The following is a 26693-nucleotide window of genomic DNA, read 5'->3' as shown; positions in this document are numbered from 1 at the left end:
CTGTCATTTTTAGTTTCTAAATGGATGTTAAAATCACCCACAATAATTCTTTTATCTGAGCTGAGCACTAAATCAGATAAAAAGTCTGAGAAATCAGACAGAAACTCTGTGTAAGGCCCAGAAAGACAATAGATGATAGCAAGTTAAACTAGTTTTTGAATTTTTCAACTAAGTTGGACAAATGAGTCATTCAAATGAATTAAAACTCTGTCTGGGTCTTAGGTTGATTAACAAGCTGGAGTGGGAGATTGCTGTGACCCCCGTTTGCCTGTGCTTCAGCTAAGGGGTGTTAATTAATTAAAACAAACATAATCATGTTGTAACAAGGGTCTGTAAGGCAGAGTAAATTAATTTGTTGATTAATTATTAATTCATGTACTAACAGAGACTTAGAAGAGAGAGACCTAATGTTTAATAATCCACATTATAGTGTTTTACTCTTTGGTGCAGTTGTGGATATTATATATTGCAATTTAAGGAGAACATGCAGCTAAACATGCCACTCCTGGTCCGACTGGGAAGGGGACAAGAGAAAACTACAGAGTTGTTGTTTTGGCAAAGTTACACACTGATTGAATATGAACTTCAGTTACTTCCAACTGTTGTAACCTGGTGTCATTACTGCTGATGTCAATTATATGGAAATCTTGTTTACCTTTAGACAGCAGTTTTAAATTTCCCTTAATGTCACTTGCTCTGGCCCCTGGAAGATAATTGACCTATTGTTGCTGGTGTCTCTAGCTTCACATGTCTGAAAGCAGAACTGCCAAAACAGTTAAACACATGAATGGGTTTGTGGTGTACCTGGGGATACTATTTAGGACTACACTTTGTCCTTACCATCACCCATGCCAGCTTGTTTTCCTTGCTCCTCGGGACAATCTGCCGGCGAGAGCTAATGGTGGCTACACTATCTTCGGCTACACTAACTATAGGGCCTGGCAAGCTACTGTAAGGATTTTTCAAGGTTGCGAAGTGGGGTCTTCAATTCAGTGATCCTGACCTTCAAAGCTAGAAACAGGCTACATTTATTACTGGTATCATTAGTACTAAAGGAAGCCGAGGAGTAACTAAACATCTGACACAATGAGCAAGAAAGTGCAGGAAGGACAGGTGAATAGGGCATGCTGCTAGTGGGTCGGCTACGAGCTAAGCTAAGTCAGCAAATCCCTAAAGACACAGTGAGCGAGTACTACTGTGAATATAATTAGTTTTAATTCTGAATTTAACAGAGAGCCAATGAAGTGAAGCTTGCTGCATTTTGAATCAACTGAAGGCTTTTTAAGGAGCTTTTTGTACATCCTGATAATGATGAATTATAATTGTCCAGGACATAAGTAACAAATGCATGTACTATTTTTTATTTTTAAGTTGACATATTGTGCCAATGCAAGAAAGTAGTCCTATATATGCTTATAATATACACATTGAAGTACATATTCTGTTCAGAGATGACTCCGCAATTCCCCAGTGTTACTGGAGTCCAAGGTAATGGCATCTAAAGTGAGTGTCTACTTAGATATCCTGTTTCTAAGCCTTTGGACAAGTACCGAACATAACCAATTGCAAATTATGACAAAAGGCATACTGGAAACCCCAGAGACTTTCCCAAGTTTAACAACTGGGATATTCTCTAATGGCCAAGTAGTCACCTGGTGTCAGTCTAAGAGAGTTTGCATTTTAGGTATTAAATACAAAACTCTATACTCAGACCCAAAAACAAGCTGCAACTGGACCTCAGGCAGTAATTGACTACAAATGATTTTCATCCTAGTGTTCAAAACAATCCTTATATTTAGAATTATCCTAGTTTGTCCGATCATTTATTAGCCTTTGAAAATTAGGGACTGCGTATAAAAATGCCTTCAGTTCAAAAATAGTTACAGCAATACTTATTGAACCATTTGAATTGTAATGTCTTTACACTGATTAAGATTTTTACCTAGTCTTTCAATGTGCACTGTAATCTCACTGTAAGTGCCTCGGTATCTGTCAGATGTGTTCTGCTGGTGTCCACATGAATGCTGAAACCATAATAGTAGTGGTTTTATGGTGGAAAAGTAAATTGTGGAAAAGCTACAGTAATAGACTGGAAATCGCAAAGCATCCTGGGTAGTTGCCACCCATGTCAAACAACATCAGAAATATGAATGGCTTCAAGTTCCCATTCAGGTGTCGCAGTACTCAGGCAGGCACTCCCCCGATCTGCAATACATGCAAACAGTTTTGCATCTGTTACCCAGCAACGACACTTTACTGTACTGAAAGTTTTGTTCTTTTCAATTTTGCATTTCAGTTTTTAGTGTAACATCTCACAGCACTACATACATGCTTATAACACATATGATTTTACTGGCATTTAATACTGCACTGTAATAATATAGAAGTTACACGTAGTTGCAATAAACTGTAGTGTGAATCTTAAAAATAAGTCATTCAGATGTGAAGTAGTTTTATGTCTTTTCTGATAGCACAATGTTTTATTTGTAGCTTGCTGCCTCTTTGTTCTCTGTTGATACCGCTCTCGAGCAGCCACAACTTCCTCTTCTGTGTGTTATGATGTAACCCTGTGACGATCACACTCTCGCATTTCATAAGCTGATTTGCCTAAAACAAAAGCAGGGAGGGTTTCTTTGCTTTAACTATCCTGCCGCCTGTGACCACGTAACAGTTTGATGTAACAAAAGTATCCAGTCAGGATCACATTCCATTCAGGTCATAGGTACGGCTGCATCGGTCAACAAAAACATAGATCACCATTCTGCTGTGTTTCACCACAATTTACGGCCACAATTTAACTTTCAAACCTCCATTTATTCCATTATAAGCACTGGTGACAGCATAATTCCAAGCTAATAAAGGAGCATCTCTTTTACAGAAAATGTAAATCGTTTTTCATCAATCATGGAACGGTTTTTATTTGTTGTTCTGTTTTTAGCTTCAAATAACAGAAGTTAAAAAAGAAAGAGGAAAAAAAACATTTTGACATTATGCTGGAAAATGTTGCCTTCAGGAAAGCAGAAGAGTTGACCTTGTTCAATAAACAAATTCCCATTTATTTTTTGCATAAACACCTTAGGTCTTATCACTGCTTACTATGTTTATCTAAACAATTACTGAAATTAAAATTCTGAAGGTTTCTTTCATATCTGCATATTCTTATAGACGTGTTGTTCCAAGCAGCAGTTAGGTTAAATGTAACCAAAGTTGAAATTAAAAAGTGGGGCACTGACCAAGTCATGAGTCTTTTTTTGTAATGCTGAGGGGAGCATTGAGACTCCATTGATATTTTGCTGTGGTTCAATAATAGAGATCGGGCTTTAAATGAATTTGTTTGGAAGACATAGAAATGATGAGTGGAATATGATAAGCCACAGCCATTTAATAAATGGGCATTAGGATAGATAAGCACAAACACTATATACTCTACAAAGCAGGGTGTACTTTACATGGCTCTTATCTGTATACTACAGAATCACCAAAGGGAACATTTATTTAATCCATCCATCCATCCATCCATCCATCCAAATGCATTGAGGAAGCAACATTTTTCAAATATTTTTTTCCTCTGTTATGAAGTCAAACTTCCTGGCATCCACTTTTTGCCAAGTTATACCAACATACATGTCGAGAAAAAATACAAGCACCTAATGTGAAAGTACAGCCAGGAGGAACATTTCAAAATGTCAAAAGGTCACAGTATGAGCATATAATAAGGGAGAATAATTTATATTTAGGGTCTGCTTCATCCCACGGTGTTGTTGGCTGAAAACATGCCAAGAGCTAAAAGGTCCGGTGTAGGCGTATTTTGAGCCTTATTGGAGCCTTCTCTGTTGCCTAATGATGCTTTGTAGCACAGAAAAGTCAAATCTAAAATCAATGGTCCTCTCTAATTGGCCATCCACAGGGATGTTCTGTGCAACATGTAGGCTGATGAGTATCCTGCTTCTTTTATGTGTCAGTATTTGATCAGGATCATTTGACTCTTACAATTTCTTGGTTAAAATATCTGTGGCATGTTGAACTAAATCAGATGTCTGTATAAAACTCATAAAACTCAATCAAAACTCAGTCTTTGATTGATTTTTTTTAATTGCTAGTAAACAGCAAAAAGAAGAGCTTGAAACCCAACCAACACCTACATATGCTATGTATGTTTTAATGTATTATAGTGTTATGTAATATTTTAATGGGTGCTATTCTGTCTAAACTGCCGAATAAAAATAATCTATTCCCTCATTCAGCTTCTTCCACTGTAACAGACTCGTCATGCACAAAACTGTCCCTTATGTCCAATTAAATGGCACGCTCTGTCGCAGCAGTCACTGATGTGCCAGAAAAGTAATGAGTAGGTGTAAATTTTCTGCAGATTTCTTGAGAAGACATATCCAGCAATATAGGATAAAGTTCAGTTTAGCTTGCTGGGAATTTTTAAATTTTAAATAAGCATCTTAATGGTTAATATCTCTTTGTGTGTGTAGCTGCTGGCAGCGCAGGTAGACATCCCAAGGAGAGGGCCCTGAGCGCTGAGGACCAGGAGGCTGAGTCGGTGTCGGTGAAAGAGCGGCTGGCAATGTATCAGGCTGCCGTGTCCAAGAAAGAAAGCAGCAGCTCCTCCTCTGCAGTGGTAAGATTATACTTGCACATGCACATAATGAAAGATGAAGGTGGGGATGTGTAGGCAGCCACAGAGACAGTAGACAATCACCCACAGGAAATCTACTATCCTGCTTGTATTGAATCCATTACAGGATGGGAAGAACAAATCTCTAGAGTGAATGGAAGTCAAGAGGAATCATCTAGTAGTGTTTTCTTACAAAACTGGTCAATCTGGAAGTGAATCGTTTTTTTCATTCCAGTTTATTTTGTTACATATTTCTAATAAATCAGCAGGCATTTGGCTGTCAGCTAAATTCTACACAATTATGTAATGATTAAATAAAAATTGATGGAGTATTTTATGAAAAAAAAGATCCAAATCATGCATTAGATGAATGGAAAACAGTCTATTATTATTGTAAAAATTTCAAGAAAGAAAAAGTGACATTCACAGAAAATTGAGCATGTAAATTATTAAGCAAATATTTAAAGAAAAAATTAGATGAGCTTATAAAACATAACATATTATAAATATTTTAAGCGAGGTTTTTCAACCCCTTTTGCTTGTGACCACTAATGCAGGGTTCAAATTACACAATATCAGCCTGATATTAACCAGGAGAACAGCTCAGCGAAGCTGTAGACTAAAGCACTGATGGGCCATGCTGTTCTTTTACTATGATCCAGAGACTGGTGCAAAGTAGGTTTTTCTTTCTTACAATGATGGCCAGTACTGTGCGCGCACTTCAGATGAAATTGTTACACAGAGTGGACTCTGCCATCTCCTTCCTGAAAGACATGTTGACATTGGTCATGTTTTACAGCCAACTAAGGCTAAGAATTTATGACTCTAGAGCAGTAAATTTATGCCCCCACCCTGCACCCCAACAGCACACAAACATACTGTTTGTGCTGCCTGTCTGCACGGTACATGAATGTCTGCACCTTTCTGCACTCTTTCCTTGCTGATTAATTTGAGAGTAAATATTAATCTACTATATTACCAAAAAAAGTACTATTAGCTGACAATGACAAGCAGTAGAAGAATTTTATAAACCATTTCTTTAAGAAGGAAACTATAAAACACTGAAATCACCCATCGTAACTGTTCCTAGCTCGCTGAAAGCAGAGCCAGCAGCAGCTTGCCTCACACGCTGGTCTCAGTTTAACATGAATGACCAGAGGTGTATTAACAATGTACATGCCAAAACACCAGAAAACACTACTTGTCCCTCATCTTGCCCAGCTTCAGTCATTGTTAACAGGAAACGGACACACCTATAAAATATATACAGCTAGTTTCTTCTGAGTTTGAAAACAAGCTGAGGGTGCAGCAACAGCAACAATTACTAACTGCGGCTACAAGACAACAGTAATATAAAGGATGACCCACGAGGGGCCTTAGTATATTTTAATTTATGTCTGTTTTTAGATGTAACATTGTGTTGTCTAATTAGATAAGGTATTGTGTAGCATGAACCATGCAATACAAACTAGTATTTAATTGTCACTCCTGGTGTGTGCAAAAAACACCAAAATATACAAAATATAAAAGGTACTTCTGCATCTTTTTAAACAAAGGTGAACAGAAAAAAACAGCATGATAACTGGGTTTTTTGTTTTTTAATTTAAAAGATAGTGAAATGACCTCATTGGCTGTCTATTACAGGCTTTGGTAACAATGTAATAATACAATTGATAATAGATTTCCAGCCACTGTCAAGACCATGTGGCCCGTTAGCAAATGGGACCCGAATGCAGAACCAAGAGAGACTCAGTGAAAAGTTTACAGTCTTTCTTATGAATTTGTTACCATGGGGAACTGAGCAAAGGTAAACACTGGGAATTTCATCTTAAAATTTCATCTCGTTCAATGATGATTATAGTCGTCCTACTAGGTGGCGCTCTAACCATTACTGACAAATTATACTGGCATATCAAACCTTTCCAAGCTTGACTCCCAGCTGATGCCTGCGATGTTTGGGAGAGATTGGACATTGTGTTTTTGAGTGACAGCAGATTACTGTTTTTTGGCGAGTGATTGAAACTCCACGTACCGCCATGACCACCCCGTTTCGCCAAACATAAAAAGCTTCTCAATTTAACATCACAACGGTCTTTAGGTTCCATGCATCCATTTCATGAGATTGTGTTGATATGATGAAATCCCTAGGAGGAGTTTGTCAAAGTACGAGGCCTGAAAAGGGGGGAAAATGTCGCCAAAATTACACTTGAATTTTAAAATGGCTGATTTCCTGTTGGATTTGGGCTATTGCTCCAAGAGACTTTTTTGTACATCTTGATATCTTACATAAGTTTACCAAGTGTTCAGACTCATAGATGAAACAAAGAGCAGGGGCTGGTCTTTTGAAATTTTGTAGGGGACACTGTGGAGCCATTTTAAAATATTACATGAAAATAATTACATATCAAGAAAGCCGTCCTCACATTGGAGGAGTGTGCAAAATTTCAAGAATTTGTGAGCTTTCCAAGCCCCTCAAAAGCTTCTTCCTGTTTCAGGGTGAATCAACTTGCCACCTGGGTGCGCCGTTCAACTTAAACTCACAATTGTCTCACTGAACCATCAAGAGGGAGTGATGTTTATTCTCACTACTTTTCAGGTTGATCTAAACAACCTGTGAGGAACAGTGCATCAAAGTATAAGACAGACTGGATTTCTTTGAGTTATAGCAATTTCGTTCTTCATGGCAAAACATCAATGTTCGCCATGCTGCTGGGGTCACACCCTGCTGTGAAAACTCACAGTTTTCAATGTATTGCCAAGTCCAACCCCTTAATGCTTTCCTGGAGAAATTTCAGGCTACGTGGGTCACCCACCTCTATCTGGTTGTTCAGTCTGACGTCACTAGCCGTGTCTGGACCTAAACTCCGCTGCAGGTCCATATATCAAACGATCACTATCCGGTTGTTCAGTCTGACGTCACTAGCCGTGTCTGGACCTAAACTCCGCTGCAGGTCCATATATCAAACGATCACTATGGCATTACTGAGAGTTGAAAAACTGTCTAAAGTCTTTCATCTTTAATAAAATGATTAGCGTTCTGCTCTACCAGGTGTAACAATTGAGTTTAACATCCAGGCATCCATGAAAACGGAATTTATGACATTTAACGGAGTTAGAAGTTAGCAGGGAGTTAGAAGTTAGCAGGGAGTTAGCTCGCTATCTAAATACAATATAGCACGTCCTGACTGCGGGGTTTTGGAAACAAATTAAAACGTACAGCTCTGTTATCACTTCCAGCATAAATGAAGACAGAAAACTAAACAGCAGTGACATTTGTAGGGTTACTGAAGTTGGACTAGCTGGTATATAATGATGTGCTACGTGACCGCTAGCGACACAGCTATGTTAGCATAAAATACTTTTTTTCCACTCGATAAAAGTTAACGTGAGTGTTCTCGGTGGTCAGGAACAAATGTAATCGCATGGCAGGATGCTGTAAAAGGACCAAACTTCAGCCAGGAGAACAACTGAGATAATCCATCCACAATACGAGGTTAGTCATTCATATATTGCTGCATGGGCTGGGCTGTAGTTACATCCTAAGGTTTTAAAAACTGAGCTTAAATAAATGATTAGCGGTAATAAAAGCCGAGGGAGGTCAACGGTGATCACTGACTGTTTTAGGAGCTTTTTGAGATCAAATAGAAGAAAATACAAAACATTAAACATGTTAACAACACAAAAGCCATATTAAACGCAGACTACTTTAGACCCGAAAGTAGGATTCGTCGCGTCATCACTGAACAACCGGATACTGTACCCCAAAGTGTAAAACATGACATTTCCTGTTCCCCCTATGTTCAGGGGCGGAGCCTTATCATATGTCAGAAGCAAATAAGAATTTCATGGCAAATAATTAAAATTCGCTGTGGCGCCACGGCCACACCCTTGTCCGAAAACTCAAAAGCTCCGCAATTTAATATGGCCCAGGTGTGTAGTTGAGACTGACCAAATATGAAGCTGATCCAATCAAATCTCTATGAGGAGTTCACAAAACTTGGAAAAAAGGTATGGAAATGGCTAAATCACCTTCAATCCAAAATGGCAGACTTCCTGTTGGGTTTGCGTCAATGGTCCCACTGACTTTTTTGTTCGTCTCAGCATGATACACATGTGGGCCAAAGTTCATTCATGTAGCTCAAATTATGTATTCGTAGGACTTCATTTAACAACGCTCCAGAGTCATTTGTACCGCCGATATGTGAAACCATTACAATACAAAACTTTTCACCAGACCTGACACTTGTGCAAAATTTCATGAGTTTTTGAGCATGTTAAAGCCCTCAAAACGGCACTTTGTTTTGCCTGAATAATAAGAAGAAATGGAGCAGATACAATAGAGCCTTCACACTCTCAGTACTCAGGCCCTAAATATACGACCAGGAAATCAGAAGTTTAAACAATGAGGTTAGATTTGGCTTTGAGAGAGGCAGACTATCTGGTGAATACTGGATGGATCAGGTGGTCGTGTTATACTTGGGCTAATGATGATGATCAGCAACACTGTGTCAGACTGAGCGTGAACAGAGAACTCTGCCCACTGGGGAGGATAATGCCTGCAGGAACCGTAACCGGTAACCAGGAGGAAGGATAAACCGGATCAACCTGGATTTTTTATTCTATGTGTGTATTATAGTTATAAGATTTATTTTGATCACTTTTTTATTAGATGTGAGACTAAAACCTTTTCAGTAAACTATTTCAGTCAGCATTTAACCAGTGGATTATGTAAAAATCAAGGTCTAACACATTTGTTCAATTTGTTACTGTACAAAATGATAGAGCAAAAAAAAACTACCATGGCCTACTCATTGTAACTGTAGGCATAATTTAAAGAAAAATAGTCATCATCAGAGCTTCAAACATTATTTCTTCTTTAATTAAACCCACAAAAAATGGGAAAAAAAACTTCCAGAATATCCTTGAGTCATTAGTCATCATCAAGGACAAAAAAGTCTCAAAGGCTTAGAAGAGTCAGCATGTAATTTTAAAAATCACTAATTCAACTGTGGGAGCAGTTTTGTAAGCCAAGGCCAATACGGTAAGCCTGCTCTGTTTCTAAAACAAAACCGTACCTGCTGGAAATCACCTTTTCCTTATTTGTAAAATATGCTCTTCATCCTAAAGCACATAAAAGCCTATCACTACTTCCCACCATTTAAATGTTTTACTTTACTGTAAAACATTTAAATGGTGAAGCAGCTGCAGTGAAGTCTGTTAATGTTTTCTTTGCCAGACAACATAAGAGGGGAAGGATGGAGGCTTCAGTTTTTCATTAAAACCATCGTCAACTTTCATCTGAAGCTGATAAATAATCAATGTGGAGCATTCATCTGGTCACTCTGGCATGTTTCCAGAAGAGAACCCACCTCCCACTATCACCCTACTGCACGTGACAAACCAGAGCATGCAAACTATAAACACACACTAACAGAAAAATGGCTCAAATAGCTCCATGATGGTGATTTCCACTGCATAAACTCATTGCTCGTCAGGGGTCTGCAAGGCAACAAGCACTAACATCACTGTAAAGCACTCCAACCTTAGCTGACTCTCACGTGGTGTCTACTGACAGCTGCATCTGGATGTGTATGCATATGTGGGTGTGAGGGGAGCGGGGTTGTGGGTCAGTAGCTGTGAATACGAAAGCGAGGAGGCTACTCACCAGATGGAATTTCCATGGTTTTTTGCTCTCCACCTTTTACAGCTGTTTGTTATGTCAATATACACGTAACAGCATGCTTAATAATAGCAGAGGTCTTGATCAAGAGTATTCATTAATAATATAGCAAGGCTGTCTATTCAACGAGTCACAATACATAGAATACAAAAGAATATGCCCTGTACAAATTGTGTTGATAGAAATGTAATCAGGGTGTCATTGCAAAGTCTGTCTATTCTTGTAGTATCTAAACTATCACAATTTTACCAATGTAGCTACTCATAGCAGTTATTAAGAAGGGATCTGCCTAAAGACCTGCGAAACATCCAATATGCAACAACAAAATCATCACAACACATCTCAGGCTCACTTTTTCAGGTTCAGTATCTCATTTGTTGAATTAGAAATATGAAAATGTCATTTTTGGTAAATGGCCTGTATTTGTATAGCGCTTTTTACTAGTCCCTAAGGACCCCAAAGCGCTTTACACAACCAGTCATCCACCCATTCACACACACATTCACACACTGGTGATGGCAAGCTACATTGTAGCCACAGCCACCCTGGGGCGCACTGACAGAGGCGAGGCTGCCGGACACTGGCGCCACCGGGCCCTCTGACCACCACCAGTAGGCAACGGGTGAAGTGTCTTGCCCAAGGCCCAAGGACACAATAATCCAAGCCGGGGCTTGAACCGGCAACCTTCCGATTACAAGACAAACTCCCAACTCTTGAGCCACGATCTGCCTCAGCACAAAACAGAAGCTCCTGTCAGACATCATAGCAGCAAAGATGAACAGGCACATGGCTCAATACCAGTCCCCCAGTGGTAATCGAAACAACTGAGGCCGTGACCCCCAAACTGGGCGAGTGGTTTATCAAGTGATCCCAGGAGCAACATCCAACATCTTTGTCCAGAAGAGTGCAGTCCTAGGAACAGCAAAGATACCCCGCAGGACCCTCAAGCTCCCAGGTCTCTTTTAGAGGACCTGAACATAAAAGACTGCCCGCGGGGCAAGTGTGGATTTTTTTTATTTGGAAGGTAGAGCAGGTCATCCACTAACTGGAAGGTTGGTGTTTTCTCCCTGGCTGCTACAGTCTGCATCGTGAAATATCCTCGGGCAAGAGGAAAGGGTTGCTCTCTGATGTGTTCATCAAAGTGTGAATGCATGTGAATGTTACATAGAAAGTACCAGTCCATTCCTACACTGTCAATTTTACAAAAGTGCTCTTCCTACAGGTATATAGTAATTCGCAATCGAAATGGCTCGTGACTTCACTACATCTAGACGTCAGTTTAAAGGAGACATATTCAATACATTCCGAATGTGTCTCTAACATACTCACATGGCCATGTGAATGATTATCATTATCAATATCTGTTGTAGCAACCAGAACTGCTCTGCAATAACTTGCAAATATCACAGTAGCCCTCATTTGTATAAAAGAGGGAAGGTGGCGAGTCAGTATGTTACAAATACATTCTCACACACAAACACAAATATCAACAGCCACAAACTTGGCTGTGTATGCAGAAGTCAACATACAAATGTCTTACTTAGGCTGTAACTAACAATCCCAAAAGGAGATTATTTTATCAAAAAGTCAGATTGCATTCTTACCCAGATCTCAGAGGGCGAGAATGCTTTCTCGATACAGATGTGATTTACTCAGTGATCATCAATCGTCCTCCTTTCCTTTCTTTGCCAAGAAATTGTTACTTTGTAAGCTCTAGTTTAAAGAATAATTCCTTCCTTGCGTTTTATTTAACCAAATAATCTGAAAGACTATATTTTCCACTGCTGTTTCAATCTCTGTTGCACTATATGCAAAAAGCAAATGAATTCCTGCTGGGCACCTGCATGTTTCTCAGGTTTATTTGAAGATACATCCAATCTTTACAACCTAGAGTTCTAAAGAAAAATGAATGTTAATGGCACAGCAGTGATTTCTTGGTTAAAAGAGCACTTATAGTGCCTAGGATTCTGAAAGTATTAGCATAATGCAATTTTTTTCACTTTTTTGTACTAGCATAATGCAAACAAATATAACATAACACAAACAGTGAGAACAGAGTTTAGTTTATCAAGGTCAGATCCAATCCCCTGAGAGAAACAGCAGATTGACAGTCTGTCCAAAAGGAAACGATAAGGCTTATACAAGGTATAATGGAATTTAATAATAAAAGTGGCCACTTTCATTCAGTAAATATTATTTTTTATGAGCAAAAATACACACAAGTGCCACAAAATAAGTCTTACGAAACTTGTTTATGCCAAACATGGAGAAAATGGGATATTATTACCATTTGACCGTTTTAATCTATAACACCTGTGTAGATGGACACTCTGGGGTGATTTTTGCCATCTGCTTTCTGCTGATAGATGATGCATGAGTCAGAGGCTTGTTCGCTGCCTGGAGGGCTGGCCAGTGTGAAGAGACAGTTTGAGAACCAGGAGTTTGCCGCCTCCTCCTCTCAGTCTACCATCACCCAGGTTCACTTCCAGCAGAGATCTGTCCAGGTGAGACCATAAGCATGGTCAATACATATTCTATGTGTTGACAAGCTGTGATGGTTTTAGATAAAACAAAAGATTAGTTATAGTTGTTATTTTCCAAGGAAATATATTTCATACATTTGCTTTTTATGATCAGATGTAATGGTGCATTTTAAGCCGTTTCCTCATCACAAGGGGGGTAGTTGAAGGCACACCAGGTATCTGTCCACATTTGAATGTGGAAGAGTTTTGCACCAAACATCCGAATCTATGCAGTCCCAAAAGGAATTTTGGTATTTTACTGGTGCTGAGCCAGCAAAAAATAAAAAAATAAACCACTACACTATGGAATTATGTCACAAAAGCAAGAGTGGAAAATCTGAGGCTGAAGTAAGTTTGTGATATGGACTGTGTAACCTTTCCTAAACCAATGAATTGTTAGAGATAGTGAAGGTGGCAGATGAAAGGGAACATTTTTCTTCTTCCTACATAACTTGGAAAACAGGGCTTCGCTGTCCTGTCTGATCACAAGCTCCGTGTAACGTGAGAAACATGTGAAAACGACTGGATAATTTGAATTCTACTGTAGCGTTTTATTGGAAAACCTTGGCTGGCATTGCTGAGGTGTCGTGGCAGGTCAAATCAAAGAGGGCACCTTCAACTTTGCTTGTCCATGTGACTCTGTCATCCAGTGCGTGAGGAAAATGCCAGAACGTGTTACTAGCAGCTTGGGACAGAGGCCGGATCTCAGTGAAGTAAGGTCAATTCCGGCCTTTCATACATTTTTCCCCATCTGCTCATTCAGGCGTGGAAGCAGAGTGGATTCATCGAGCCACGAGGACCTTGCTGAATGCTAAATTTTACATAGTTGTACATGAGGGGAAATGTCTGAGTGTATTTCATCGAGTGGTTTTGCCTTTGCTTCTATGCAGCAAAGGCAAAACCACTTTCCCCTCAAGTTTTTTTTTTTTTTTTTTTTGCACAGGTGTAATATTGAATGCGTGTTTTGCATCAGGAAAGCTCGCATTATGACATAAGTGGTTTTTGAAGCGCAGAACCCCCTCCCTCCATGTATCTTTCATGTTAACAGCAGAGGATACAAGCTCAAATATCATCCATCTCTTTCATCTTCTTCAAAATTGCATGAATCACAGTGGAGGAAAAGGCTGATTCAGTTTTATACAATTTTTGTAATCTATTGCTTTTTCTCTCCAACACCAAAATCCTCCTTTGGCAGCATTCAAACTTAGCAGCTCCCTGAGAAGCAGCATAGTAATGGAAAAACATTTGTTACCGACCACAGAGGGGCTTTATTAACCTTTTTCATGGTCTAAAAATTGCTTCCGTCCCGCTGTTTCCAACAGCTCGCAGTCATGAGGTGATAAAACTTCTTTCTTAGTGTGTGTGTGGCTATTTTTTAGCTGTGGGAGTGTGTTGGCACACTGAGAGGGGTTCAGCATGTCCACATTCCCATTTTTCTGTTTGACAGGAGATGTCAAGCTCCTCCGAGGTGACAGCGAGAAGCAGTGCCAGAGAGCTCACCCCCACCACAGCCCTCTCTCTCGAAGAGGTATTTGTCATAAGTTATAGGGTAGCATCTTACCTGTAATACACACAGACCTTACTATTAATTCTTTAGTAAATGAGCCTTATACCGAGCCTTTTATCTCATTGACTAAAAACACTCCAAGGCTTGAGTGCAGTTGCCAGTATACTGTTGATTTGTCTTTTCACAGGCGAGCCACAATCAAAGAGTCCACCAGAACGACGCGGCTGCCAGTTACGGGAACCACTACAATGAAACAGGTTATTCTGCTCATGCCTTTTATACTGTGATTTACAGGTTTTTATCACAGCACCCCTTACGTCCTGCATAATAATAATTGTTCTCTCTACACGCTGAATAAGGGAAGAGCTCTGAAAATGAGATGGAGTTCTGATGATTTTATATTCAGTGCATAGCAGCAAATCTAATCAGGGCAAAGTCAGGAAAGTAAAATATTGGAAAGGGAAATTGGGCAATCACCACTGCATGGTTTCAGAAAATGAAAACTACTCAGGTTTTTAATGAAATGATTTATTTCTCTTTCCAAACCCCCTGAGCTTCCCCACTACGAATGACTTAATGAGGCAGCCTTCTTCTTGTGTCTAATTCAGTTATGCTTGTCAGAGGAGAGGACGTACCAAAGGTTTCCACTCAGGCTTTGAAGCAGCAGTATGAAAAAACGATTGAGGAAGCTACACCAGCCAAGGAAATTAAGGTAATGATGCTGTCTGTTTATCGAAATAGATGATAGTTTGGGTTGTTTATTAGGTATCAGTATGAGGATATGGCCACATCATGAAATCATCAAAAGGAAATTGCGCATGCCATGAGTTGATGGGGAATAAATTGGATTGGATAAAAGGCCTCATGTCATTACACAGCTGAAGTCTGACAGTTTCTCTCACCGTTAAAGAGAAACCCCAGAAAAACACACACAAAAAAGAACGGTCGCATTACTGTCTGCAGTTCAATGAGTATTTCAATCAACATGTGTCAGCTTTTGTGCATTTACATCCAAATTAGAATTATTTGCGTCTAGCTTTAACTTTTCCAATCATTTTCATTTGAGGTGTAAAATGTGCACCTTCTTAATTCCTGCTCAGCTTCAAAGCTTTCCTCTCCACTACTTTTCATTCCACAAAATCAACATATTTTTTCCAAATACGATTCTAACCTCACTGTTCCTCTCTTTGTGATGAAAACGTCTTGTGAATCATAGGTTGATGTGGATTTTGACAAGTTTCAGTGGGCACCAGTGAACCAGTCCTCTAAAAAATCTGCTATGACAAGATATGAAGCTTCTTCCACTGTAAAGACAGCTTCTGCTTCATCAGTAGCATCTGCTTCAACAGTGGCTTCTGAGGTGACAGACCATTTCCCTCCTCCACCCGCAAACCTGCTGCAGGTGTCACAAAAAGTCCCAGACCACATTGTCTCTCCTCAGCCTCAGGAGTCGACATCTCAACATAAGTATACTATTAACAGGGAACAGTACTTAAAACACAAGAGCATGGCTGAAATAAAGCGCCTCTACAAACACATACACCCAGAAGTGCGCAAAAACCTTGAAGTTGACATTTTAAGTCAGCTCAGTGAAGCAGAAATGACAGAGTTGGAGAGCAAGGAAGGGGTGGGTGACGTCCAGCAGGTGTGCTACATGTTTGAAAATGATGGCAACAGCTCCAGTAAGTGTTCGAGCCCTGACAGAGAATACCTGGAGTGGGATGAGATCCTTAAAGGTGAAGTGCAGTGCATGCGCTGGATGTTTGAAAACAAGCCCTTAGATACGATTAAAGACGATACCCCTGATGAGAATGATGAGAAGGCTATTGCCCAGCAAGAAATCATTGCTGGCAAAGATGTCAGATACACAGCTTGGATGTTCGAGACGCAGCCTATAGACACTCTGGGCGCAGAAACATCCGATACAACTGAGCAATCGCAAAAACAGACCGATCTAGCAAGAGGAGATGTCCGTACTGCGACATGGCTCTTTGAAACGCAGCCGCTTGATTATCTGAATAAGATCTACCAAGAAGATGAACAGGAGACGGATGCTTGTGTGACTAATGATATTACTGGTGGAGATGTGAAAACCGCCAGGTATCTGTTTGAGACCCAGCATCTGGATTGGTTGGGTAAAACAGAAACAATCGAAGAGAGTCACTTCCTCAACCTGAAGTCCGAGCTGGAAGAAATTAAGGGCAATGTGAAGACAACGTCCCGCATGTTTGACACACTGCCCATGTGTGTCATCAGAGGCGATTCAGGAGAGATGCTGGAAATCACTACCATTCGCAGAGAGGAGACAGAAAAAGGAGATGTGAAGACATCACGTTGGATGTTTGAAACCCAGCCTCTGGATATGATCAACAGAGACCCTGCCAAAGTAAAGCTGATATGTGGGATTTCCATGGAGGATAACATTCAAGGTGGTGTGAACAAAGGTAGATGGCTTTTCGAGACAAAGACACTCGACACGATCAAGGATGAAGAATGGGAGAGCTCAAAGAAGGAAAAAGATGAAATAATTGGAGCTGATGTAAGGAACCACTGTCTTGTTTTCGAGACTCAGCCTATGGATACTCTGAAAGATAATGCCAATGCTCGACCTTTACCCTCTGAGGAGATTGTAGGAGGTGATGTTCAATCAGCCAAACATCTGTTTGAAACAGTACCAATGGAAAATCTGAAAGAGCTGGTTGAAGTAGGAAAACTTAAGAAAACAATGGCAACAGAAGAAGAAAAGGGTGACGTGAGGCATCAAAGGTGGGTGTTTGAAAGTCAGCCCTTGGAGAATATAAGGGAGGAGAAAAAGGAGATTACAAGAACTGTGAATATTGAAGCGCTTGACAAAGGGGATGTGACAAACTACAAAGAAAGGTTTGAAAGCATGGATTTAAGTAAATGTGAGGGAATGCAGAAAATTCAGGTCGAAGGTGTCACAAGTGGCTATGTCAAGTCCAACAGAGTTCTCTTTGAATCAACCCCATTGTATGCTATGCAAGACAGCTCTGGCTATTACCATGAGGTAAGGACTGTGAGGCGTGAGGAGATTGTGAAAGGAGACGTTCGCAGTTGCAGATGGATGTTCGAGACGCGTCCTATTGATGAATTTGATGAAAGCATTAGTAAGTTTCAGATCATAAAGGGCATATCTAAACAGGAAATTGAGTCAGGGGATGTCAAAACAGCCAAGTGGCTGTTTGAAACCCAACCACTTGACACCATTCAATTTTTCGGTAATTTTGAGAATGAAGATAATAAAACTAACAAAAGTATTCAGATTGAGAAAGGAGATGTAAAGACTTGTAGGTGGCTATTTGAAACTCAGCCAATGGATGTTTTGTATGAAAAAGTGGATAAGAGTGAGTCCGATGTTGAAGAAGTGCAAAAAGGTGACGTGAAAACATGTACTTGGCTCTTTGAGACACAGACACTAGACAACATACGAGATCATTCAGAGTCAGAGACCATCCTGAAGACCTGCACTGTAAAGCAGGAGGACGTTCAGGGAAAAGACGTGCGGCTGGCTCGCTTCCTCTTTGAAACAGAGAATCTGGAAAACATCACTGGGGAGGACAGCAGCTCTTTCAGGAGAGTCACAGAAATCGACATCCAGTCCGGTGATGTTTCCAGGATGAAGTACATTTTTGAGAATTGCTCCTCTGACATTATGAGCTCCACCTCTGAGGAGACAATGCAGAAGCTGAAGGTGCAACAAGCTCAGGACCTCCAGAGGGGAAATGTGGTCAACTGCACTTGGAAGTTCGAGAACCAGCCGATTGATGCGATCCGTGATGAAGGCACTGAGGCAAGGGAAATTCGCACGGTAACTGATGTTCAGGGAGGTGATGTTGATAAAGGCCGCTTTATTTTTGAGACATTCTCTCTGGATCAAATTAAAGAGGAGTCCACTGAGAGTGATATTTCAAAACTCTCCAGTATCTTTAGAGATGAAATAGAGAAAGGGGATGTGAAAAATTATACCATGATGTTTGAAACCCAGCCTCTCTATGCCATCTGTGACAAAGAAGGCCACTATCATGAAGTAACTACAGTTACTAAAGAAGAAATCATGAGAGGAGATGTGGTGGGGGCCCGATGGCTGTTTGAGACAAAGCCTTTGGATTCAATTAGAGATTCTGAGGAGGTGTATGTTATTAAAGCTGTGACTGAGGAAGGTATCAGCAAAAAGGATGTTAGCTCTGCCAGGTGGAGGTTTGAAACGCAACCTCTGGACGAAATTACAGAGGAGATAAAAGTGAGGTCAAAGACAGTTGAAGATATCCAAGGCGGCGATGTGAAGAAAAATAAGCAGCGTTTTGAGACTGATGAGATGTCTCAAAAGTACATCAGAACTGTTAGCATGAGTGAAATCCAAAAAGGCGACGTTAGAGCTGCCACATGGATGTTTGAAACCCGCACGATTGATGAGATACGCAGCGATGGCGCAGAGTATGATGGCATGGAAAGAGTGACAAAAGAGGAAGTAATGAAAGGGGATGTCAAGCAGTCTGTGTGGCTCTTTGAGAAGCAGCCGCTTGATAGAATCAAAGAGAGTGATGGCACAGATCTTGTTGTGATAAAGGAGGAAATCCCACAGGCTGATGTGAAGACGACAACATGGCTGTTTGAAAGCACTCCATTTCATGAATTCAATGAGAGCAATGTGGAAAAGACAGAGATAATTGGTAAAAGTGTCAAAGAAACACTTGAGGAACTTTATTCTCAGAAAATGGTGGACTCACAGGGTATTCTTATTGAAGCGGATGAGATTGGGGATGTCCGCATGGCAAAGTTTAAACTCATGAACCAGGAGACTCCTCAGATCCAAAAAGAAGAGATTATTAGAGGGGATCTGAGCAACATAATGATGAACCTCCTGAACCGCAGGGAGACCACTGAAAGGGTCATAACTATCGACGAGGAGGAGCGTGGGGACATCAGCACCACTGTGATGCAGCTATTCAACCAGGAAAGGGGAATCAATGTTGAGAAAGAGGAAATTATCCGTGGTGACATTCAAGAGGCCATGAGCAATCTCCTCAAGAGGGAAGGCTCCTCCAAGCGTGGCATTCTGATTCAAGAGGATGAGAAAGGAGACGTTAGGATGACTATCTACTCTCTTTTAAATAAGGAGGAGAGGGCTGGCATGGAAAAAGAGGATATCATTCAAGGAAATGTCAGCAAAACTCTTTATCGCCTTCTCTCCAATTCAGATGGAGAAGACTCTAAAAAGATAAAGGTTTTAGACACGGAGCGGGGTAATGTCAGCTTTTACTCCACATGCATTGAGTCCGGAGCTTTGGATTACCTGAGGCAGCTCCAGTATGAATCGGATGAACTCCAAGAAAAAGTCCAAAAAGAGCGCATCATAGGCGGCGACATCGAGGAGACCAAAATATTGCTGCGGAATAATCAGCAAGAGATCGGTCGCACAGTAACAGAGGATGATATAGTTCCTGGTGATGTGCACAGCATTGTTAAGGTTTTTATGACAGAGCCTACTGTCACATACAGAAATCTAGAGAAAAAGGACATTGTTAAAGGCAACCTCAGTGCAGCTTTGGATTCACTGACCCAAGCCATCAATCAGAAAGTGGTAATAGAGAAAGAGGAGGTGGTAAAAGGAGACATACCCACTACTATGAAGTCTCTGGAGGAGGCCCAGAATCAAGCCAAAGAAATGGAAAAGCCTGAAATCATCAAAGGAGACATCAGGGGTGCTCTCGAGTCACTGGAGAAATCTGCGTCCAGCAAAACCGACACAGCTGTTGAAGATTTAGTGCCAGGTGATATTAAGGGCACCTTGAAGTCCCTCGAGGAGGCAAAGCAAGCTGTGAAAGAGGTGGAAAAAGAGGAGATTGTTAAAGGAAATATCCACACAGCCATGCAAAGTTTACATGAGGCATCAAACGAGAAAAAGGTTTATCAGCACCAAGTGAGCGAGCAAGGTGATGTTAAAGCCACCATCCAGCTCTTGCTGCAGCCAACAACGTCCCCAAGAATGCAACACAGAGGGAGCCATGAAGGGGATGTGAAAACATCCATTAAATCGCTTTATGAAGGACAGGAGATGACACAGGTGGAAAACGAAGATGTTGTGAAAGGTGACGTTCAAGGGACAATAAAGTGCCTAATGCAAAAAAAGCAGTATTCAAAACCCAAACGCATGTATCCTGCCAAGAAGGCAAAAGCGCCCATGCAAAACACATTAACTGTAAAACAAGAGAAGCATGAATGTGCACATGAAGTTAAGAGCGAGAGTGTTGCAGTCAGTCCAGCCCCCGCTGTGAAAAACCTCTCTCTGAGTGGTGAGTCACAGAAGCACACACAGAAGCAGCATGAAAACAAATCGTTGAAAACACAGGTAATAACCCAAGAGGACCGCTCTGTTACTGTAGCCAAAACAGACAATCCTGCAGGGGCCTCTCAACTGAAGAGCACGAAAGAACAGAAACAGAAAATACAGGCAACCAAGCCTGTTATGATAAAGAATAAACAAATGATTACTAAAGATCAAACAGATGTGAGGGCTGCTGATGTGTCGGTGGTGAAAGAGGAGCAAAGCACATCACAGGCAAATATTTCAAACAGGCAAATGTGTGAGACAAAGACGATCAAACAGGTGCACACTACGATGACGGAGAAAACTGTTGTGCACAAGCAAAATGTAACGGAGCAGGTGTCAATGTGTCAAAAGCAAACAGAAAATAAGGCTCTCGTACAAAAACAAAACGTAAAGAATATGAAGGTGGATAACCATAGCCTTGACATGAGAGGGAAAGGTGTGAATAAAAAGCCAGTGAAGCCAGAGATTCACTTTCCCCCTCCTCCGTCCTCGCCGCCTCCCCCATCAGAGTCTGAGCTCTCCCTCCCTCCACCGCCTTCACCGGTGACTGAGAGCCCAACACCCCCCATGTACCGGCCTTCGATGATGAGGCAAGACAGCGACCTCCCTCCCCCACCTCCACCGCCTCCACCTCCTATGGAATGCATAAAGTCTGAGCCCGAATTTTTCCCTCTTCCTCCACCTCCTCCACCACCATCCTCTGCGAGCGCACAAGATTTTCTCCCTCCACCTCCCTCACAGCAGGAGCTTAATGCAATGCCGCAGCCTTCCCCTGCAAGGCCAGTGAAACCCATTAGCAGACCTTTATTCAAAGTGCCCAAGCAACCAGAACCACAGCAGCCCATACAAGTTAAGCCCAAATGGCAGAAAAAACAACCCACTCCTCCGCCGCCTCCACCTCAGCTCCCTCCTGAGCAAGAAAAAGCTGTGTCAACAGTCAAGAAAGTAGAAGCTAAAGTTAAGGAGGTGAAACAGGGAATAACCCAACAGGTTGAAATCAGCAATCAGACTGAGTCAACAGCAATGTCCCAGACAAAAGTATCAAGCATTCCAGTTGCAAAATCAGTCCAAAAGCAAAGCCCACAGCCACCTAAAAAAGTATTTGTTCCTCCTATTAAACTGCCTCCAACTCCAGACCCTGATTCAGCATCCAAAGCTAGACCTTATGCTCGCAAATTTAAAACCCCACTCATGTTTGCAGAGGAAAGGTACCGCCAAGAAAGGCTGGAGAAGGATGAAATGGAGAGGAGTAAAGTGAATACCCCCACTTCTCCCCCAAGTAATATACAGTCATTTGATGCTAATGCTCAGCATCCTGCAGCAGAAAACACTGAGAAAAAAGTAGATATAGCGACAATAGAAAAGGCCGAAAAAGCTAAAACTGTTTCCAAACAAGCAATAGCGGTCCAGGACATGCCTTCTAAGAAAGCCACTTCCCAAATCCCTTTGAGCAAACCTTTGATCTCAGTGGTAAATAAGAAAGCAGCTGCTGGATCTTCAAATGTTTCCAGACAGCAATCCTCGGAAAAAAATCTAGCCTTTGCCGAAGTTAATAAAAAGGGACAAACTACATCCACCAATCAGACTGCTTCTGTTTCTCATGCTCACCATGAGGTTTTACAAAATGAAGTCCAGTTGTGCTCGAACTTGCCCACTTTTTCAGTCCAAGAGCAGCAGCAGATTATTAAGAAATCTAGCACCAAGTCTGTTACTGCCACACAGGGAGCGGCCCATGAAAATGTAGATCTTCAAGGCCAGGTCACATTGAAAGCTGAAGATGTAAGGAATATTAATGTGCCTTTGACTCAGGTGGAGAAAATTAGTCCCCCTCAACCCACTAAAATTCCAAAGGTGACTCCAAGTTTCAAGGTAAAAACCTTTAAGATGCCGGTGGAGAAGAAAGAAGAGAAAAGTGACAGTTTGGGACAAAAGAAAAGTGAAATGAATTTACAGCAAGAGAAAAGTAATGTGTCACAGAAAAGTGAAACCAAAGTGAGTCTGGAAGGCAACCAGCTAATTTCCACGAGAACTGAGGTGAAAACAGAAGTGAAAGGAAAAGAGAAAAAAAGCCAAGTGACCCAACCTGTGAAGGAAGTTGAAGTAGACGTTCACACAAGAAAGGGAAAGCAGGTGCAAAAACATGAGACAGAAGTAAAACTGTCGCCATCAGTTACTGTGTTAACACCCAAGGTGGCTAAGATAACATGTGAAGCAACCCAACAGGGACAAGGCCATGTAGCTGTCTCCCACAGTCAGCAGAGCGTGAAGACAGAGGAGATTCAAAGACACGAGGAGGTGGTTGTGACTGAGAGTGTGGTACAGCAAAGGCTTCAGAGGCAAGAGGCTGTTCAGATGCAAAAACAGCAAATGAAGCTGCAAGCGGTGGAGATAAATAAAACTCAGATCAAAGCAGGAAAGTCAAAAGGTGAGCCTAAGGATGTGTCTGTGAAAGGGGCAGGCAAAATTTCCCACAAAGACGAGGCTTACCATGAAGACATCACCGATTTAGAGAAATGCACTGTAACTCATAAGCTGCTCACTCAAATGAAAGAGCTGGAGGGCGCGCCAAGCAAAATAGACTCCAGCACTGTCAGGACGATTTTAAGTGAAGTCCCTGACTGGATAATGGGCTCAGATGAGAAGAAGAATTTAAGTGAAATTGCTAAGCAACAAAGCAAGAAAAAGTTGAAAGAGATGATGGTTTATGTCAAAAATATAATTGAAGCAAAGCTCGCATTTTTTGAGAAAAACCTGACAACAGTGGAAAAGGAGGAAAGAAAAGACAAAGACAACCAGCCCGTGCCACCGCCAGTGCCTCCAAGACCAGAGAAGAAAGTTTTCTGTGGGGCGACTGCAAAGATATCAAAGATAAGCACTGGCTCCTCCAGTGCTGAAAAGAAAGTAGTGGAAGAGAAAAAGTCCCCTCAGGAGAACAGAGTGCATAAGGAGCTGAGTGAAGGAGCCGATCACAGGGTGTCCTCTCCATTAGCAAGCATCCGCACTCCATCGCCTACTTTTATTAGTATTGAGTCCAGGAGAGTTGACTCGCCACTCAGAGTGACACCTTCTCCTCCACCCTACAAATCAATCGGAACCCCTCCACCACATCATGGCAAGTCACATACGCCTACATCTACCTTTAGCAGGGCCACACCTTCTCCCACACTGAGTCGCTCAGAGAAGCTGGTGAAACTGGGGGATGCCACATCAAAGGTTTCTCACATTATCACCCTTCCTCCTCTCGTGCCAGTTCCCGAATGTTTTGCTGCTGAAAAAGAGCAGACATCCCCGTTTAGAGACAGGGAGACCCTCATTGAGAGAAACGAGCAAGGCTTGACGGATGTCGCAGAAATGGTGGATTCCATGATGACAGTGAAGGATAAAAAGTCTTTCTTTGAGGAGGCCCAGAGGGCGGAGGTTAAAAAGATGTACATCCGGAAGGATCCAATAGATATCCCTGAGCGGTTGGGACCTGATAGTGAGGAAGTCACTGAAACCGTTGCCATAGATATTCTTAAAGAGGATCTCCCTAGAGTTGACTTGTCAAAGCTCGTAAACAGATTTGAATCTCCGAAACCAAAAGTTTACACCAGAAAAGATCCTATTGTAATAGCAGAGAGGCTGGGGAGTGACACAGAGGAAACAGAGACTGAACCACATGCGCCAAGAACCGAAGACATCCCCACACTCAATGTCAAAGCAATCAAGGATGTGTTCGAGACGGGAGAGCATAGTTCTCAAGCAGCCAGAGAGCTTAGAGAACAAATAGAAAGAAGAGAACCTGAAGCAGCCTGCTCCGGGCAGGCGGGTCACTCTGAAGCGACATCAGTCACTGAGCAATTCTGCACCATTGATAACTTTGGAAATATGACAAGACAGATGAGGAGCGAGGTGCATTCTGGGAGTTCCCTGACCCGTGGTAACCCTCCGTCCTACGCAGACGTTGTGAGGGGAAGAGTTCCTACTGTTGCTGTGCCCCCTGAGGCCTCCTCCGAAGAACTGCTGAGAAACTTCCAGCAATCATGGGCTGAAAGCCAAGGAGTTTTCCAGAACCTGGGCTTCAGTGTCACGGAGCAGAGGACTTCGCAGATTATAACGCACCAGCAGCAGAGTGTCGTGACGGGTAAACTAAGCTGTGGCATGAGGCATGATGGGGTGGTGAACATGCTTTGTGTGGGGAATTTTTAAGGAATCAGCTGCACTGTGTGGAAAGATAAAAAGCATTAACTTTCAGAATGTGTTTTTCTAACACTTGATTTTCTTTCATGTGTTTTCATTTGTCAGAAAGGTTAAAACTCACTGTTTGTATCCTGGCAGTTTTATGCTTTTTAATATTCACAGGTTACATTTTGTTCCTGTTTATCCACATGTCTGCTGTGTGAAACTAGCAATGATGCTAATATATTGAACTAATATATCTCCTGCCTGGGTGTGAGATGCTGTTTTTGTCTGTGAAACAACAAAGAACCACCTGAAAACTCATCAAGGAAAAAACAAACAACAGCTTTAATGTGAATTCTTTTCTTTTCTGAAATGGATTCACCACATGTCAGTGCTTCCTTTTTCCAACATCGTTTTTTGAATCAACATTTTTTCATTTCACAGCATAAGATTCCCAAATAATCAATAATAATAATAATTATTATTATTCATATATTTATTGTAATCATGACATCTAACACAAATATCAAATTTCTCTCCCATTTTGAGAACTCTATTAATATATGATTAAGAAGATCGGAAGAGTTTTATTAACTTTTATTAACTGTTCAGTTTATAGTTACCAAACTCAAAACAATCAAGCAGAAACAAACAAAAGGATTTGGACTGCGTTCAAGTAAACACAGTCGGGTCCGAGATAAATCTGAAGGATGACTTAAAATAATTATAATTGATAAAAAAAACATCTACTTATTAACTTTATGAACTTTGCTAAAAGTTTTGCTTTCTGCAGCTTTTCCAATCCTTTATTTTATTATCATTTGTTTTTTTGAGACTAATAGAAATCATTTCTCTATTATTAGTTACAGATTACAAATTAAAATGTTTCCTTCTCTTTTGCAGAAAATTCGAATTCCAGAGTCCGAACTGTGCAGGGCATGTCGGAAGAGAGTGTACCCCATGGAATCTCTGATTGCGGACAAACAAAACTTCCATAAAAGCTGCTTTCGCTGTGAGCACTGCAAAGGCAAACTAAGGTGGCGCTACTTCACACAGCAAACGCATTCTTTGTCTTTTTATTTTCCTCTGTTTTAACTTGTCTACTTTCTTTAAAAAAAACAGCCTTGGCAACTACGCCTCTCTCCATGGACGCATGTACTGCAAGCCACACTACAAGCAACTGTTCAAGTCCAAAGGAAATTATGACGAAGGATTTGGACAAAAACCACACAAAGAACTTTGGAATAATAAGAACACACAGAACTCTGTCATGAAATCACCGTCACCTGAAAAGAAAGTCATGGATTCCAAATATTCCACTGCTCACAGTACCTTAGCCACCCAGGATTATGATGGAAGCAAATCAGCTGATGAGAGCAAAAAGCCCACAAATAAGATTTCCATAGTGTGGCCTCCCCAGCCAGATTCCCCTAAAAAATCCTTTGCAATCGAGGAGGAGTTGAAGGTGGTTAAGCCATCATGGCCCCCTAAGGAGGGCTCAGCTCAGGAAAACGAGCACCTAAATCAGCCTGTGAAGTCCTCATTAAAAGACACCGTTGCTCCTTCAGCTGAAGTACAAAATGGACTCCAGGAAAATAACAAGGTGCATGAGAGTGCCTGTTTAACAGAGAGTGTAAAAAAGCCCGAAGAGACTCCAGCACAGTCCGAGTTTCTGACCTCCTCTGTAGCAGCTGCTGAGGAGCCAGCGGGTGTCAGTCACACTCGAGAAAGTAAAGAGTCAAACAGCGGCTCGGAGGCTGCGGCACAAAGGGATTCTGAAATGTACTCTGAAGTGCACCCAGGAGTGGAGGAGAAAGAACAAAGTGAAGGGAATGATGGCGGAGATG

At 41.4% G+C, this 26693-nt stretch overlaps 1 protein-coding gene across 2 annotated transcripts in view; it reads left to right on the top strand.

The window, feature by feature from the left end:
- Positions 1 to 26353, top strand: part of xirp2a (xin actin binding repeat containing 2a) — a 76321-nt gene extending 49968 nt beyond the window's left edge. For both annotated transcript variants that reach the window (XM_005944622.3, XM_005944625.2), the window contains 8 exons: positions 4482 to 4627; positions 12671 to 12808; positions 14274 to 14354; positions 14521 to 14590; positions 14942 to 15045; positions 15550 to 24808; positions 25750 to 25883; positions 25969 to 26353. In XM_005944622.3, coding sequence (XP_005944684.1) covers positions 4482 to 4627; positions 12671 to 12808; positions 14274 to 14354; positions 14521 to 14590; positions 14942 to 15045; positions 15550 to 24808; positions 25750 to 25844 — 9893 coding nt within the window. In that variant the 3' untranslated portion in view covers positions 25845 to 25883; positions 25969 to 26353. The remainder of the gene's footprint in view (positions 1 to 4481; positions 4628 to 12670; positions 12809 to 14273; positions 14355 to 14520; positions 14591 to 14941; positions 15046 to 15549; positions 24809 to 25749; positions 25884 to 25968) is intronic.
- The last annotated feature ends 340 nt before the right edge of the window (positions 26354 to 26693 follow it).

This window comes from Haplochromis burtoni, unplaced genomic scaffold, assembly GCF_018398535.1.
Source record: "Haplochromis burtoni strain Fernald_Lab_line unplaced genomic scaffold, NCSU_Asbu1 Contig_420, whole genome shotgun sequence".
NCBI classification, from domain to species: Eukaryota; Metazoa; Chordata; class Actinopteri; order Cichliformes; family Cichlidae; genus Haplochromis; species Haplochromis burtoni.
The sequence above is the reverse complement of the archived record's forward strand: the minus strand, read 5'-3'. Positions and strand labels throughout refer to the sequence as shown.